At 34.8% G+C, this 17,822-nt stretch overlaps 1 protein-coding gene across 3 annotated transcripts in view; it reads left to right on the forward strand.

The window, feature by feature from the left end:
• Window positions 1-17,822, forward strand: part of ARAP2 (ArfGAP with RhoGAP domain, ankyrin repeat and PH domain 2) — a 199,470-nt gene that overhangs the window by 125,056 nt on the left and 56,592 nt on the right. For all 3 annotated transcript variants that reach the window (XM_058722887.1, XM_058722888.1, XM_058722886.1), the window contains exons 20-24: window positions 1,529-1,692; window positions 5,822-6,034; window positions 9,296-9,401; window positions 15,599-15,746; window positions 17,242-17,310. In XM_058722887.1, coding sequence (XP_058578870.1) covers window positions 1,529-1,692; window positions 5,822-6,034; window positions 9,296-9,401; window positions 15,599-15,746; window positions 17,242-17,310 — 700 coding nt within the window. The remainder of the gene's footprint in view (window positions 1-1,528; window positions 1,693-5,821; window positions 6,035-9,295; window positions 9,402-15,598; window positions 15,747-17,241; window positions 17,311-17,822) is intronic.

The raw sequence follows: 17,822 nt of genomic DNA on the forward strand, positions 1-17,822 counted from the left end.
TTTACACTGAGGGTGATTATTGATGGATATGTATTTATTTCCATTGTATTACCTGTTTTGTTGTGGTTTCTGGAGATTTTCCCAGATCCTTTCCTGTCTTTGTCACTTTTGGTCTTTGCTTTCCACTCAAAGAGCCCCTTTTAATATGGCGTGCAAAAAGCTGGTTTAGCGATGTGACCACTACTTTGAACTGTTTATCTGGTGGACTGCTTATCTCTCTTTCATTTAGTTCTTTTTCTGAGATTTTGCTTTGTTCTTTTGTTAGGAACATATTCCTTTGTCTCCTTATTTTGCCTAACTTCCTGTGTCTGTGTATTAGGTGGATCAGTTACACCTCCCAGTCTTGAGGGAGATTAGTTTTGCATATTAGATTGTCCTGGAAGCCCTGAGGAGTGAGTATTAGAGACACGGAGAAGTAGGAAAGGAAACTTATTAGGAAGCATTTTAGTGACCTTAAGAAGCATTGTAAAAACTTGAAATCAGACAATGTCAGAATGAAGAGAAGGCAGAGTAAATATATCCAGGAATGGAAATCAACAGAATTCATGTGGCAGTAATGTGGTTTGGGTGGAGGCAGAACCAATCTAAAATTAATTAATCCCATATTTCTAGTGGGATAATAAGTGGAGGATTATAGTACTAGTCTGATATGAGGAAAGAAAAAGGTTCACGATAATTGTGATATAGTAAGATGAGGGTGTCCAAAAATTAATATTAATTAGTATTATTGTTTACTTAGTTATTAATATTACATTCGCTGAGTCTTGAGGTAGGTACTATTATTATCCTCATTTTGTCACTAATGAAACTAAGGCCCAGAGAAGGTTGATAACTTGCCCAAGGTCACAAAGGAAGTAAGTGCAGAGTGAAAATTTGAGGTTGGGTAGTGATTACATTTTCTACTCTCTTGACTACTTCATGCTCTTTTCAGTCACATGGAGATATGATCTGTGAGATAAAGTTATAATCTGTTGATAGGGATTTGGGAGTTACTGTCTCTAAGCGAGCGGTGAAACCATTGGCCTGAATGATGAGTCTCTGCAGAGTCCTTAGAGTTCTTGTGAGTGCACTGAGGTTCAAAAGAGGAAATGAGCTTGTGTAGAAATTGAGTAACCAGAAAGATAGGAAAATCTGGAAAGAATTATATTATAAAAAACAAAATGTTTTTTTTTTTTCTTTTTTAAGAAGTGAAATCATTGACAGTCCTAAAATCTTAAAAAAAGGTAGCCATAAAATCTAGTCACCCATGATGCTTGCCAGAGTAGTTTCAATCCACTTATTCAGAAACAAAATAAAGCGGGTCAGAAAATGAAGGGAGGTGAGACCATGAATTGAGAGAACTTTCCTGCACTTCATGGAGAGATGTCACTGTACAGATAAAAGAGATCAAATGGAAGCTAATGGTAGATGGAGAGTTTTCTTCTGATGGATGAGGCAATATCACATTTATATGGATTTAAAGATACTCTGTCTAGAAGTCAAAATTTTAGAAAAAAATTATAATTTGAAATGCTTTTAAACTTTACAGAACATTATACATCCATGGGCATACCAAGTTGGATTTCACAGTCTGGCATACTGCAATTGAAAAAGCAGCAGGTACAGATGGTAATGCATTACAAGATCAGCAGCTCAGCAAAAATGACGTTCCCATTATTGTGAACAGCTGTATAGCATTTGTTACACAGTATGGTAAGTATTGCAAAGTTTTTATTCAACCCCCAGAACTCATGGTATCATTCTTAGAGTTTTTTAAGTGGTTCCGCCACTGGACTGCATTAGAGCTCTTTATATTTGAAAGCACATCAGTGAAAAATAAAAACATCATCACCATTCAGCCAAATGCCATTCCTTCTCCCAGTAAAATTTAAATTACACAATGTACTTTTACCATTTTCTTCTTTTACATGCGTAAAAAATTTAAATGCCATATTGGAAGAATCTATATTATAAAATGTATATTAAAAATAGACTGAAGACTTTATTTTTCAGAGGTTACAAGGGTTACTGTAAAGTCTAAGGGAATGCAGTGGGTCGCCTAAACATGTTTTTGGAAGTGGTAAACTGTGGGAAAATATGTGAAAGAATTTTTTGTTGCTGTTGACAGGCATTCAAAGTATGTATATGTATTTATTTCATTCAACGTGCTATTAGTCACATGTTTATATTAAGAATCATGGTTATTCTAATAGTTTTGACTTGATCTTAACAGAGTTTTATGAATAGTTTGCAAGTAAAAAACAATTGGTTGACATACACATGGGCTAACTTCATTTTAAAATAATATGCTATGATAGTAAAGTATTCCTTGATTCTTCATGTTTATTTTCAAATATGAATTCCTCAGGTTCCTTCTTTGTTACATATTTCATCAATACTCTAAAAGGTAGAAGATTGTGAACTATATTTTAAATATAAAAATGTTTTCTACCTTTTAATCTGTAGGTAAGTGCCATTGATTTAGATTACAAGTTTGGAAAAGAGTAAAATGATTGATCTTGTATTTGGGAAGGTAATTAACTTTTTTTTTTTTTTGTTCTCTTAATATTAGAAGTGTCCTTGGGTGTTTTTAATTTGAAAAGAAGGTGTAATCAGTGACAGAGCTGCAGTAAAACATTGTGTTATTAGTTTGTTACTTATTTATTGTCTGTTGTGTGCCAGCCATTGATCTTGGTACTGGAAGTACAGCAGTGGGAGTAAAAAGTTAAAGACAAAGCCATGAATCATAGGTTTCAGTAATGAGAACTGACAACAAACTGCTATGAGTAAAATGTTAGAAATAACAAAGGCTATGAAGAAAATAATTTTTAGAAATTAAATTTATAATATGTGTATATTAATCTATCTTCTGGAGAGAGTGCCATTTTAAGTATTTTGCTTATTTCATATATAATTCAAGTATCATTAATCAGATTCACTGTGTTTGAATTACATATCTTTGAATTACATACCTACTGTAAATATGTATGCAGTCACATTATGTGGCTGTTACTCTATGAAATCCCTTCCTGTGATACTGTGTCCGGATTTTCCTCATCAGTGGTAGTCATCTGTTTATTTGAAAATGGGGGAGGAAGAGGTTATCATCTTCATTCGTTAGTCATTCAGTATTAGCACACTTGAATTTCATTGGTATAAATGAATTGCACACGTACTATGTTTTAGCAAGAGCAAAACCTCATTGGGAATTTTCACATCATGTTAGTTTCATAATGGCATAAGGTCTTTCTTAAGCTGTGAAATGATTAAAATAATTCTAGCTCCAGTGTATCCAATTTAAGGTTTCTCTTGGGAAATCAGAAGTTTCTTTGTGGTGTTTCTTTGAATTTAAAATCATTAAGCATTAGATTGTTTTCAGCTAAATTTTATACATTAAAACTACTTTGTAACTCTGGCACAAGGTACATTAACTTGCATATGAAAGTAATAAAGCCGATGAAAGACTGTGTTTTGTTTTGTTTTTAATGAGCAGAATGTGGGGGACACCCTGATGTTACCAGCATGTATAGTAGGGAAGATATGACACACACTTGCAAAATGCCCAGTGATTAATAGAATGAAGACGGTTGACTCGAAAACTTTACAAGTCACGATTATTTTGAACTTCCTGACCTTTGTATTAAAATCTGAAGGCCGGTTTTTTTTGTGTTCATGGTGCAAGATTTTGAACAGAACCGGTTCACAGTCAAATTTTTAGAGTTTAATTTTTTTAATGAGTTTTAGTAGTTCTTGGGAATTATTTTAATTTATGTAAACAAAATTATGCGTGCAGTTAATATATTTGAGTACTAGCTTTTAGAAATTCATTCAACGAGGGATATAACTTAAGGTCAAAAACTTAGTCACAGGTTTTTGTTTTTGTAGATGTTGCTTATTCTTACATTAAATGATCATTTATTGAATGCTTCCTAAGTTCTAGTCATGGTAGAGTTACTGTACACAGAGAGTAAGACATGAACCTTACCCTCTAGCTTTTTACAGATTTGTGAATCAAAGACGCTTAAACAACTAGGCAGTTGTATCTCAAGTATACAAAATTCTGTGGTAGAGAGCTTCAGGAGTTGGTACAAGGAGAGCTTCATGGGTGAGATGTGCTTACCATAAGTCTTAACAGAAAATAGGAGCTAGTTAGGACAAGAAGGGAATCGGGATTCTATGAGGAGGATCAGTGTATGCTCATGTATGGAGTCATGAGAGAAGTTTTCTATTGAGGGAAGCGCCAGAGCTTAGCATGAGAAGAACAGTAGATGAGAGGCAGGAGGGTTAAGCCTATTCATGTAGAGTCTTAAATATTATAATAAATCCTCAAACTTGTCCTCTAGGCAGTGAGAGGGCAGTATCCAGATTTTTAAGCATGTTGGTGACACCAACAGACCTGTATCTCAGATCAAGCTATTATCAGTGTTGAGATGGACTGGAGGGCTACACAAGAATAGGGGCAGGAAGTTGTGACAATGTAGTGAGGAACTGAGTGCAAAAAAATAACAGGACATGGGATAGAAAGAAGGGGACAGTTTGAGAGCAAGGCTATGATGAAAAATATATGTGGCTTTTTAATATTGTAAGCGAAAAAGAAAAATTCTGACTTATAAAGGACTGAGGAGAAGGAAGTGCCATGTATTGAGATACCAGAGACAAGATAAAGACCATAGTGAGATTAACAGGTGAAGTAGTGAATGGGGCAGGAGACTTAATTCCTCAGATTATTTTGATTTATTCATGAAAATGGTGTGTGTTGCAGGTATATTTATAAAGTATCTGTATATAAAGTGTATGTGTGTGTGTTTGAAATCCTAGAAATGAAAACCTGGGTGAAAATGTGTATGTGGTAGTTGGGTGGGTTCACCCACAGATTTTTGTAGGGGAGTAGAAAAGAGAAGAGAATTGAGGCTGGATTTATGGAATCCTTAGTAAATACTAGATGGTAGAATAAATAGAGGACTGGACCAGTAGTCATAGAGGAATGGGGGGAAAGTTAGGAGATTATAATGTCATGAACGCTCTCCTTCGTGACATTAAAAGAATTTTAGCAGGGATTCATTTGGAGTGTCATACACTGCAGGGGATTCTCATTAGATAAAAACAGAAAAGCACCTAAAAATAGGATGTCGTTGATATTCTTGATGAAGGTGGTCCCAACAGATGCACAGAAGCAAGATTATGGTTGAAGGATAAACAGGGGCATGAGATGATAGGAAGAATAAATATAGGAAAGTCAGCTGGGGTTTGGAAGGAAGAGAGATCCAGAGACCTGGGAGGGGCAAGGGAGCACTTTAAAATTTTGTTTGTATCATCATCATTATCCTCACTCCTCTCTGCTCCTCATCCTCTTATTTTATATGGGACACCTGGTGAATCAGTAACTTTGAAAAGGAGATGATTCAATTCCTCATCCAGAAGAAGGTGAAAGTGGGAACAGACAGAAATTAATATACAAATATGAGTGCAAAGGGCTAAGAAAATTTATACTAGAGCGCCTCACTTTTATCAGTGAAACTGGGGACAGGCTTGAATTCTGGGAGATAAAGTAAAGATTGGACACCTGTGGTAAAAGAACATTTGAAGATACCATGAAGGGGGAAGGGCTGGACAGAGGCTTGTTAAAAGCTTGCTAAAAGCTGAGAAGTTTGTTCATCATTTTAAGTACTTAAATTAGGGGGTGGGGGACCTTTTTCCCCTCATGCATGTTTATATCAACTCTTGGATAATGACTTTGTCTGGCTCAATGTCCCAACACAAAAGTCTATATTTCTAAGCCATAAAAGTAGATTTTGATTTTAGACTTCATATATGTAACTTTTTTTTTTTTTTTAAACCAAAGGTTTAGGATGCAAATATATCTATCAAAAGAATGGTGATCCTTTGCATATAAGCGAACTCCTGGAGAGTTTCAAAAAGGATGCAAGGAGCTTTAAATTGAGGGCTGGAAAACATCAGCTTGAAGATGTGACAGGCGTGTTGAAAAATTTTCTCTCCGACATTGATGATGCACTTCTTACTAAGGAGCTCTATCCATATTGGATCTCTGCTTTAGGTAATACATATAATATGGAACATAATAAATGCTTGCCTTCTAAACTGATAATTATATTTTTGAAATCTTTGCTAATCTGCAAATTTTAATTGAAAGGAACAGTGTACCTAAGGGCTTAGAACAGATATTGTGTAGATATCCATAGTTGTTTATATCTACCTCAAAAGAAATTTATAGTAATAATTGCTAAGTAGTATGTTAAAGTAATTCTTAGTTTGCAGATTTCTTAGTGTTTGCTTTGCTTTAACTTTGAAAGTGTTAGGGTTAAGTCCGTGTATGCTATTAATTTCTCATTAAGATTAAAATGAACGGTTTAATATAAGATTGGTTTTATATGATTTCCCTATATGGCTCTTTGGCTTCCCTTTATCATTCATTCTATCTCTGTAGGGTACATAACGATAGTTTTTAAACTCTTTCTTCATTTCCCCCTCAATAAACTAGAAAAAAAGAAGAAAAGCCTTTGCTATACTGTAAGAACCTATTTACGAAATGACTCTAGAAAAGTAGTTTATTAAATCACTTGTTGGGTCAAATTGATTCAGTAAAACCTACATTTACATCTATTAATTCAAAATAACTCCTTTTACAAAAACATTACAACAATGAAGGCTTTTAAATGTAAACATTACCTTTCATCCCATCTTTCTAATAGAAGTATTTTCATTTTTACATCTTATTTTGTAGTCTTTGTCCCCCATACCTATAATTTATATATAATCCTTTATATTAAACCACAAACATTTCATGCATATCTACAATACTTACAAAATTATTTTTGATCATTTTTTTCAATTAAAAAAAATTAAAAATTATCATTGAATTTTTGACCATAATTTACTAATATATTTCTACTGTACATTTAATGCGTTTCAAGATTTTTTGGGAAAGTGACCTTTGAATTTGACTATATGATATGCCTCTGTTGAGAAATAGACTTTTTCAGTGAAAGTATTTGTTTAATCTCACACATAAATATGATATATTAAGGGATTAATGTTGAAGTGATGTCATAAAACATCCACAGTTTGAAAAATTCTCCCAAGAATGACCCTCATTAGTGTCAGCAAGAAGGGAGTTGTACTGTTGCTAAAGTAAAGCTTTTCCTAATTTAACTACCAATTCAGAAGACTTTTATTTGCCTCCTGGTATTTCTCAAATCAATAGGTTCAACTCTAATCACAAAGAGAATTGATTGCATAATTATCTGAGATATAAAATATGGAATTAGATAATGTATCACTTTAAGCCCAATTACTTTGCCACTCTCATTTTTATTTCATGATTTATTATAATTTTATAACTATGAAGTTATTTATAGCATCTCTAGTTTATAAGGACTAACAATTTGTCTTTATTGTAAAATCGGTTATCAAAAATTTGAGGCAAGTATACTTTTGCTCAGTTGTCAAGTTCTAAGACAAAGATGTCTTTACTATTGTCAGTCTACCAGGAGTAGGTAGTTGGTAAATAGTAGCAAGTGTCAAAGAGCAATGTGTTCACCTTTTACTTGGATGAGAATTCTTTGAGAATTTACTTGGAGAAGGTTTTAGATGCTAGGTCAAACAGCCTTAAAGTCGTTTGCTTTCAGATCTAACATAGCTCACCCTAACTTGTCAGAGGTGCTCTATGTTGGATCTGACAAGGATAAACCGGAACTCTCTGGATGACCTCATAGAAGAGCTCTCTTGGGTCCTGTGCACTGAGGCAAAGAATGCCTTACAGTGTCATACCACCTATTTATATGATCGACGATCTGTTCTTCTAAGAACACATTAAGTTGTCTGAAGTCTGCTGCTAGCTGACTAGTTCATTGTATTTTCTATATGACCTGAAATCTATCTTAAGTTTTACTTTCAAATTGCTTAAGCTTTATTTTGAAAATATCATCTGTTTTATCCTTATAAGATTTGTGAAGATATGCTGTACTAGCATGACTTCTTGTTATAAAGGTAGTAATATTAATAACATCTTATTAAATTAATACCATTATAGTTAGAAACTGGATGACAAGAGGGTGTTTGGATTGTACTAGAGATGATAGATAATTCTTCATTCACTTCCAGTGTAGTCTTTGAATATAATTTTGGTGTTTTCCCCTCTCGCTTTTAGTCATCTATTAGCAGAGTTAAGTCAATATGATCCTGTTTACCTCTACAGGTCTTATATGTAGGCTACAGCAGTACAAAGGAGCTATGGTTACAGTTTTGATTAGGAGTGTACTTCAAAAATGTGCCACAGAGTTTCTTACCTCCCCAGGGATCCTAATGCCCTTTGCAAGTGACCGTGTACTCTTGAAAAATCATTAATGTGCTGCTGGCTTTCTGTGAATAGAATAGGTTGGGCTGAACAGAAAATGAAAAAGTCTTGTTTCCACAGGTAGTTGGGAATTGTGAGGGAATATATACGTGCAATCCCCTTGAGTTACAAAGTCACCACAAGTTATTTATTTGAAGAATGGCCTTTTATTTCCCCTGTAAGCTAGCAGGTTAGAGCAAACCACTGCTGCACGTCTTCTAGAGTCTAGAACTTTGGGGGTTCCTGGATCTAGTTTCTCTAAGTATTTGACTTCTGGGGTTAGGAGAGTGGAACATAATTGCCTCTCATCCTCCTGTGTATAACTAACCAAGTTCTGTCAATGACAGTGACAGAGGGACCATCCTTCTCTAAGTCTGTGTCATAGTTATCAGGGCCTGCACATGACTTCCTCCATTGCCCCCTTACCTTTCCAATGACTTGGAGATGTTAGGGCTGGTCAAAGGCCCCTATATATGGATCTGCAGGGTAACACAGTTCATAGCTCCAAGATGGTTCATTAGTTTTGGTAAGATTTTTATGATTTCACAAGGGAAAAAAATCAGAAATGTCATTTGCAAATAACAGACTGAAATCTTCCCATAGCCAAAGTTAAAAGACTTTCAGTTTATCTCTCAATTTGTACTCGAATTTGAGTTATCAATTGAATATATTCCTATTAGATGAAGTTCAGTAGTTCATAAAGTAGAGGATAAAGTGCAACCTTGGGTTTTGAGAGTGCTTCATTTTTAATTAGAAAGCATAAGAGCTCTATCTTCCTACCATGGAATGTCTGTGTAAATGCCTTTCCAGAGTTATAGAAGCCTGAATATTTATTCTATTAAAACTTGATTAGATCACTTAGTGAGCTACAGTAATGAATATTGGTTTAAAATACTGTTAAAAGGCAAATTTGTGTTACAGACTATTAGTTTTGGCCTAAAATTGTTTGTTTTTAACCTCTAGATACTCAAGATGACAAGGAAAGAATTAAAAAGTATGGGGCATTTATACGTTCTCTTCCAGGGGTCAACCGAGCAACGTTGGCAGCTGTAATTGAACATCTTTACAGGTGGGTGGTTTCATGAGCTTTTCCAGACATTTCAGACTTGGCACTCTATAAGTCATTATTTCTTAAATTTAAAGTACTATGGCTAACTTTCTATATGTGACTGTGAATTATCCATCATACCTTAAAAATGGCTTCAATCCACTGAAAAACTGCTAGAACCAATGACATGAATTCAGTAAGATAGCAGGATCCAAAATTAACATACAGAAATCTGTTGCATTTTTATAGATTAATAATGAAGTAGCAGAAATAAATTAAGAAAACAGTCTCCTTTACAATTGCATTAAAAATAACAAAATACTTAGGAATAAACTTAACCAGTGAAGTGGAAGACTTGTACTCAAAGAAACTATAAAACGCTGATGAAAGAAACTAAAGATGACACAAATAAATGGAAAGGTATACCGTGCACAAAGATTGGAAGAATTAAATTGTTAGCAGTCTACAGTTTTAATACAATCCATATCAAGATACCAACATAAGTTTTTAAAGAATTAGAACAAATAATCCTAAAATGTGTATGGACCTACCAAAGATCCCAAATAGCCAAAGCAGTCTTGAGAAAGAGCAACAAAGCTTGGAGGTACCCCAATCCCAGATCTTAAGATATACCACAAATCTGTAGTGATAGAAACCTTGTGGTCCTGGCACAAAAATAGACACAGAGATCAATCAATGGGAGAGAATATAGAGTTCAGAAATAAACTCACACTTACATGGTTACTTAATCTACAATAAAGGAGGAAAGAATACAATGAGGAAAAGAAAGCCGTCTCTTTAAGTGGGACTGGAAAAACTTGAGAGCCACATGTGAAAGAGTGGAACTAGACCACTTTCCAGCACCAGATACAAAAACAAAAACGAAGAAAACCAAAAAACTGAAGAATGGATTAAATACCTAAATGTGAGACCTGAAACAGTAAAAATCCCAGAAGAAGACATAGACAGTAATTTCTTTGACATTGGCCTTAGAAATCTCTTTCTGGATCTGTCTCCTCAGGCAGAGGAAACAAAAGCAAAAATAAACTATTGGGGCTGCACTAAAATAAAATGATTTTGCAGAGCAGAGGAAACCATCAGTAAAACAAGGCAGTTTGCTGAATGGTGGAAGATATTTGCAAATGATATATCTGATAAGGGGTTTATATTCAAGGTATATAAAGAATTTATAGACGTCAACAATAGAGAAACAAATAATCTGATTAAAAATGGGTGGAGGGGGCGCCTGGGTGGCGCAGTCGGTTAAGCGTCCGACTTCAGCCAGGTCACGATCTCGCGGTCCGTGAGTTCGAGCCCCGCGTCAGGCTCTGGGCTGATGGCTCGGAGCCTGGAGCCTGTTTCCGGTTCTGTGTCTCCCTCTCTCTCTGCCCCTCCCCCGTTCATGCTATGTCTCTCTCTGTCCCAAAAATAAATAAAAAACGTTGAAAAAAAAAAATTTAAAAAAAAAAAAAAAAAAAATGGGTGGAGAACCTGAATAGACATTTCTCCAAAGACACACATATGGCCAACAGACACATAAAAAGATGCTCAATATCACTCATCATCAGGAAAATATAAGTCAAAACTATAATGAGATATCACCTTCTGCCAGCCAGAATGGCTAGTGTCCAAAAGACAGAAAATAACAAGTGTTGGCAAGGATGTGGAGAAAAGGGAACCCTCCTGCTCTATTCATGGGAATATAAACTAGTGTAGCCACTGTGGAAGGAGTATGGATGTTCCTCAGAACATTAAAAATAGAACTACCATATAATTTCCACTACTAGGTATTTACCCAAGGAAAATAAAAGTAATAATTCTAAAAGATATATGCACCCCTGTGCTTATTGCAGCATTATTTACAATAGCCCGGTTATAGAAGCAACATTAAGTGTCCATCAACAGATGGATGGATAAAGAAGTAGTAGTGTGTATACACACACACACACACACACACACACACACACACACAGGACTATTACTCAGCCATAAAAAAGAATGAGGTTTTTGTCATTTTTAACAACATGGATAGACCTAGAGGATATTATACCAAGTGTAATAAATCAGACTGAGAAAGACAAATACCATATGATTTCACTTATATATGAAATTTAAGAAAAACATGAATAAAGAAGGAAAAAAGACAAAAAAGCAGATTCTTAAATACAGAGAAGAACTAGGGGTTGCCAGAAAGGAGGTGGGTGATGAGTGGAAGGGGGGAAGAAAATGGTTTTAAAATAAAATCCCCAGCAAACTATCACTTGAATGTTTCTTTCTGTAATTAAGACCCATTTCAGATAAATAGCATACTGGAAAATTTCTTAAATGAATTAGAAATAATCATGTACAGCATCCCCAAGTGAATCCAGTATATAAGCACAAACTTTAAAACTCATTTAAGAGGAAAGCTAGAGAAGAGAAGAAAGTACAAAGACCAGAATTCTCTAGCAGGAATCTGTCTGTGAGCACAGTATTTTCTCATGATGAACTCTTCATAAACTTTTATTTCTCCCTTATCAATTTGTGTCTAACCTAATTCTAATATTTTAGCATCATACTGTTGAACATATGAGAAAATTTTAGAAGTCTAAAATATTTTCTGCATCAGGGTATGTAGTTTCCTTCATTTGGGAGGATAGGAAGAATATAGTAGTAGCTTGAGAAATAAGATCTCTGAAGGAGGAGGAATGTTTGAAAATAACCCTTTCAGTTAAAATGAAAGGTGTGTTGGTTGGTTGGTTTTGCTGTTAGAACTACTACAAGAACTTTAATAAGTGTAAATATGGCTTAGGGAGTATAGCATTGTCGCCTCCTGCATAGATGCAGTACACCGAATTTTTGTGTAGCTGAATATTCTACTGAAACTATCTTATTTGCAGTCTGAGAAATTCTTATGAGACATTGGGACAGATTCTTCTTCAGAAATTTTAGGGGCACCTGGGTGGCTCAGTCGGCTAAGTGTCCAACTCTTGGTTTCGGCTCAGGTCATGATCGCAAGGTGCGTAAGATCTAGCCCTGCATCAGGCTCTGTGGTGACGGCTTGGAGCCTGCTTAGGATTCTCTCCCTCCCTCTCTCTTTGCCCCTGTCCCACTCATGTTCATGTGCGTACGCTCTCTCTCTCTCTTTCTCTCTCAAAATAAATAAATAAACTTCAGAAAAATTTAATATATGACCGGGCTGCTACAGTTTATTAAGTTAATATTTTGAACATTGAGTTACACATAATTGTTCTTACGATTTTTTATTCAGATTTGAGTTTGAGATCACGACTTCCTTCCCATCCTTCTCCTCTCCCTCCGTTTCTTCATCTGGCATATATTTTAGTTCCTACTGTATACTAAACAGCACCTATTAAGATTCCATGTGAACAGAAACATTTGAAGATAATAATACATGAATGACAAAAAGTCTTAAGTCCACAGTTCCCAACCTTTGCATCAGGGACCTCTGGATGTCAGAGTGAATGCACAGGAGTGATGCAGGGCATTTTATAATTTTTAGGGGAAACACAGCATCACTGGAACAGATTTTAATATAGAGAATTTTAACATGGGAGGAAAGATTGAATCATTTGTTGTGTGTTGACATCCAGGGAATGCTTCACATTGAAAGGGGTATGTGAAGGAAAGATAAGTAACAAGAAATGAGTGGTGGCTATTTCTAGGAAACAGATGTGTTGGGAGATGAGCTGGTGTGTAGTTGGCTGGCAGGAAGTGGTGAAAGGCTCAAGTGGTCATGTGAAAACATTCAGATTTTCACACAATGAAGAGTGACTGATCAAGTCTGTTTTAGGACAATAACCCATGGATGGGATTGATTGAAAAGAGATTGGAATAGACACACAGAAACTAACCAGGAAACTGTTTTCTTGGGCTTCTAATGAGAAGGCCTGAGTGAGAAGAGACTCCGTGGGTTTAATAGAAACACTTGGGAATGATAGCTTGTGGGGCAGAGAAATAAAGGAAGGAAAGGAAAATACTGTATTCCTTGGACTTTATGTCATAAATTAAGGCAGCTGCAGAAATGGAAGAGAAGAGAGGTGAAGAGTAGCAAGGAGGATACTATTGCAAAAGGAAGTCTCAAGAAGGTGAGAATGTTTAATAGAGTCCTCAGAAGTTTGAGAGGTCCATTTGGTTAGGTCAGGTTGATTTAGTATTTAATTCCATCCCTGCCCCAGATAACGGATCGCTTCTTCCATGACTAACACTTACTTAATTCCATTCACCAGATATTTATTATGCACTCCAGTGTGATTAAAGCAACAGTTCCTGACTGGGAGATGCTCTGATTCTGGTAACACAGGCAGACCTGCAGATAAATTTTCCTGATGTTTATAATTTAGTGTGATAAGAGTACAGATGTAGTTTTGAGAGGGATGTCCACAATTATCATACCCTCCTCTATTAACTTGCGATTCCCTTTGCATCTTATAAATCACATGCAATGATTGCACTTGCTCAGTCTCTGCCATGCAGTGTGGCATTTTGTGAGTTTCTTACACCATCATATATATATATTATATTATTATATTATATTATATTATATTACATAATATTATATTATATAATATTATATTATATTATATTATATTATATTATATTATATTATATTATATTATTATATAATATTATTATATTATATTATTACATATATATATATATATATATTCCTGTCATCTTTGCTCTCTTTTGTAACTACTAAGAATCTCCTTTTAAATTTTTTTTTTTTCAACGTTTTTTATTTATTTTTGGGACAGAGAGAGACAGAGCATGAACGGGGGAGGGGCAGAGAGAGAGGGAGACACAGAATCAGAAACAGGCTCCAGGCTCCGAGCCATCAGCCCAGAGCCTGATGCGGGGCTCGAACTCACGGACCGCGAGATCGTGACCTGGCTGAAGTCGGACGCTTAACCGACTGCGCCACCCAGGCGCCCCAAGAATCTCCTTTTAAAGACAGGTGTAACAAGCTTCGTCTTGTTTTATTCCTTTGATACAGTTAGTCTCTCCTTTTTAGTATGTATTTTAAAATTTAAAAATGTAATTAGGCAGTTGAGCAGGGTGTTATTATATATAGTCAGTGGCAAACAGCATTAATAGATACCCACATGTATATCACTTATAGTTCTTACCTGTGCATTTTTATTGATGTATATTTCCTTTTATTGGGGTGATGCCTGTAGGTTTTTTAAAATCACTTTGCATTTAACATTTGTGAATACAGTTGACCCTTGAAATTCAGGATTTAGGGGCAGTGCTCCCCTGCACATCAAAGTCCACATGTAATTTGACTCCCCCCAATACTTAACTACTGATAGCCTACTGTTGACTGGAATCCTTACCAGTAACATATACAGTCAATTAATACCTATTGTGTATGGTATATGTATTATGTACTGTATTCTTACAATTAAGCTAGAGAAAAGAAAATATTAAGAACATCATAAAAGAAAATATATAACTGTATTGTATTTATCAAAAAAATCCACATGTAAGTGGACCCACACAGTTCAAATTCTGTTGTTCAATGGTGAACTGTACTTTAAATGCTCTTTGTAAGGCCCAAATTTTGTAGCCTAATCATAGGGAGAGTTGACTCCTCTTTTCATGTCTTTTCACTGTAAAAAGACCTTCATAGTTATATCCAAGTCATATCCAATAATTATATTTTTTAATTGTTTGCTTTTTGAGAGAGAATATCCTATTTTGGCTAACGGTACAAACACATGCTGCCAGGTATTTTCTCACCTGATTTGCACTTCCTGGAAAATTCAGCTCAGCCTTGAACCTTGAATTTGGAACTGTCTACTGTATGCCTCTCAATTCACCTTCCTTGCTATTTTTCCTACTTACCTACTGCCTCCTTTCCCCTGTTTCATTTATGCTTCAGCCCCGCTGGTCATTTTACACCATTGTTTAAGCCCATCTTTATGCCTTAGCCTCAGGTTGTACCATTGTCTCAGTGCATCTCATCCAGTCCACAGGCAAGGACTGCTTTGTAACTTGTAGTCATATCTTCTTTAACAGTAGTGTTTTCTTATATTCTTGACTGTAAGTACTCAGAAGAACAAACTGTGCATTGTTCTTTAAATCACCACCGTACATCTTCTATCAGAGACTTTTGATGTGTGTGTGTGTGTATGTGTTAAATAATGATAAATGGGTATTATGACTAAAGTTCTATGAAGTGTGTTGTAATGAGCTATGCTTTTCTCTAACAGGGTTCAGAAATGCTCAGAAATCAATCACATGAATGCCCATAATTTGGCCTTGGTCTTTTCATCCTGTTTGTTTCAAACTAAAGGACAAACTAGTGAAGAAGTGAATGTAATCGAGGACTTAATTAATAATTATGTTGAGATATTTGAGGTAAATATTTTATATCCTGCCCTTGTTAAAATAGTTTCGATGTTACTGTTGGCAAATAAAAATTTATATTTTAGGATTTTTATAATCACGTCTTTATGAATATCTAAAAATAAAGAATAGTTACATGATCTTTAATATTTTAGATACAAGTAGCCTTTTTAGCTGTAGCCATTCATTTAAATTTGACTGCTTTGAAGCCATCTGGTGTCTGTTGGACAGAATATTCCTATTTATAGTGTTTCTGTGGCTTTTTTTTTTCCTTGTCAGTGTGTGTATGCATTAAGTGTGTCTACTTAGAGGTGTGAAATTGTGAATTTTACAAATTTGGTAATAAATACCAGGCTGATAAAGTCTGCGATTGAATGCATTTTAGTGTTTTATTTTAATTGTGTCTGAATTGGAAATGAAGAAAATCCCGAAATAATGTTCTGTGGTTTTTACTAAGTCTGTTCTAATTATTTGACTTTCAATTTGCTATTTTATGAAGTTAATATATTCATGTTTCATCAGAAAACTGTTGGAATAAGGATAATTTCTTAGTTGAAAGAAGTAAAAATCGAGGAAATAAGCCCAGGGTTTGAACATGGGGGGTATATAGGGTATTTGGGTCAAAGGTCCAACTCCATTGCTTCATGAACACTGACCTCTTGATTACCACTAGCATGGTTGCATTTAACCTTTTGGGGCACTCTATTAAGTGGTGTTTTATAAGACTTCTTGTTTTCCAGGATTATGGGTATGTCCGTTGAAATTAAATGAGTTAATGTAATAGGTTATTCTATGTAGAGTTCTTACATTCTTATAGTAAGTGATTGCAGGATTCCTTAGCCAAGGGAAAGAAGCTCTACTTTAATAAAATAAAAACACACCATTTGTATCTTCATTTATATAGGAATGGACACCAAGATTGTTGGATTCTCTTTGCTCTTTGATCTCTTTCTTTCTATATGTGTCCACTGTTTTTGATCAACAGCAGCTTCTTTGCAGTAATTCTGATGCTGAGAAATGAAAGAATTAGGAAAAAAAATAATGTGTGGCTTTACATGCTCTCTTTATTTTCTATGTTTGTACTGTTACATTAACAGAAAAATAAATGATTATTTTCGTAGTTTTGCTAACCCCAGCTTTAAATCATAGGAATTTTGTAAGCATTTAACAAGCATTTCAGTTTGAGAAATTAGTCTTATCTTGTAACCTACATCAACTCTAACAAATCACTCATTAGCCCCTTTGCTTATTAAGTCAATTAGCAGTACAGCTTCCATTGATGGAGTCTGCAGCTTGAAGTGATGTCATCATAAAATTCTCTGAACTTTATGAGGCTCTATCATGTTGGCTTTATTTCTGCCCTGGCTGTGTGGGCCCATGCTGATTAAGATGGTCATTCTCATTTATTTTTAAATTGTTGGTCTTTAAATTCCTGAAGAGTTATGTGAGGATGAGTACCATCACTCCTTGTATTTTATTAGAATGTCCCAAATTATATTTTAAACAGGTTAAAGAAGACCAAGTCAAACAAATGGACATAGAAAATAGCTTTATTACCAAGTGGAAAGACACCCAAGTGAGTAGTAATAGTTAGATCTCCAAAGAATAAAAAAATAATTTCAAAAATAACAAAAACTAAAAACTTCTGTTGTAAGTAAAGCTGTTTGTTGTATTTATTTTCAAGTTCCTATTTGAAGCAAAGTAAAAGTAATGGGGAAAAAAGAACCTAGATAAAATAGTTGCCTAATTCTGCAGCACGACGTTCATATGTGAAATGCTAAAGTATGTTAATGCAAATTTTTCAAAAAAAGAAGGAAAAATCATTATTAATCTTATCAAATGCCCTTTATAAAATCAATTTCTAGTTACAAATGCACTATTAAAAATACGAGTGGATTTCAAAGGAAGCATTTAAAGCCAAAGAAATACAAGACTAAATTGAAAATTCAGCTCCGTAATGATTCTTTTTTCCATTATGATTTTGAAAATATAAATTATCTCTTCTATGCTTTTGCTCTGCATGCTCTCAGATGATTATATTAGTGGGAATTTTTCTAATGTCATCTTTGTAACATACGCTGATTTATG

Source organism: Neofelis nebulosa, chromosome 3 (assembly GCF_028018385.1).
Source record: "Neofelis nebulosa isolate mNeoNeb1 chromosome 3, mNeoNeb1.pri, whole genome shotgun sequence".
In the NCBI taxonomy this organism is placed as follows: Eukaryota; Metazoa; Chordata; class Mammalia; order Carnivora; family Felidae; genus Neofelis; species Neofelis nebulosa.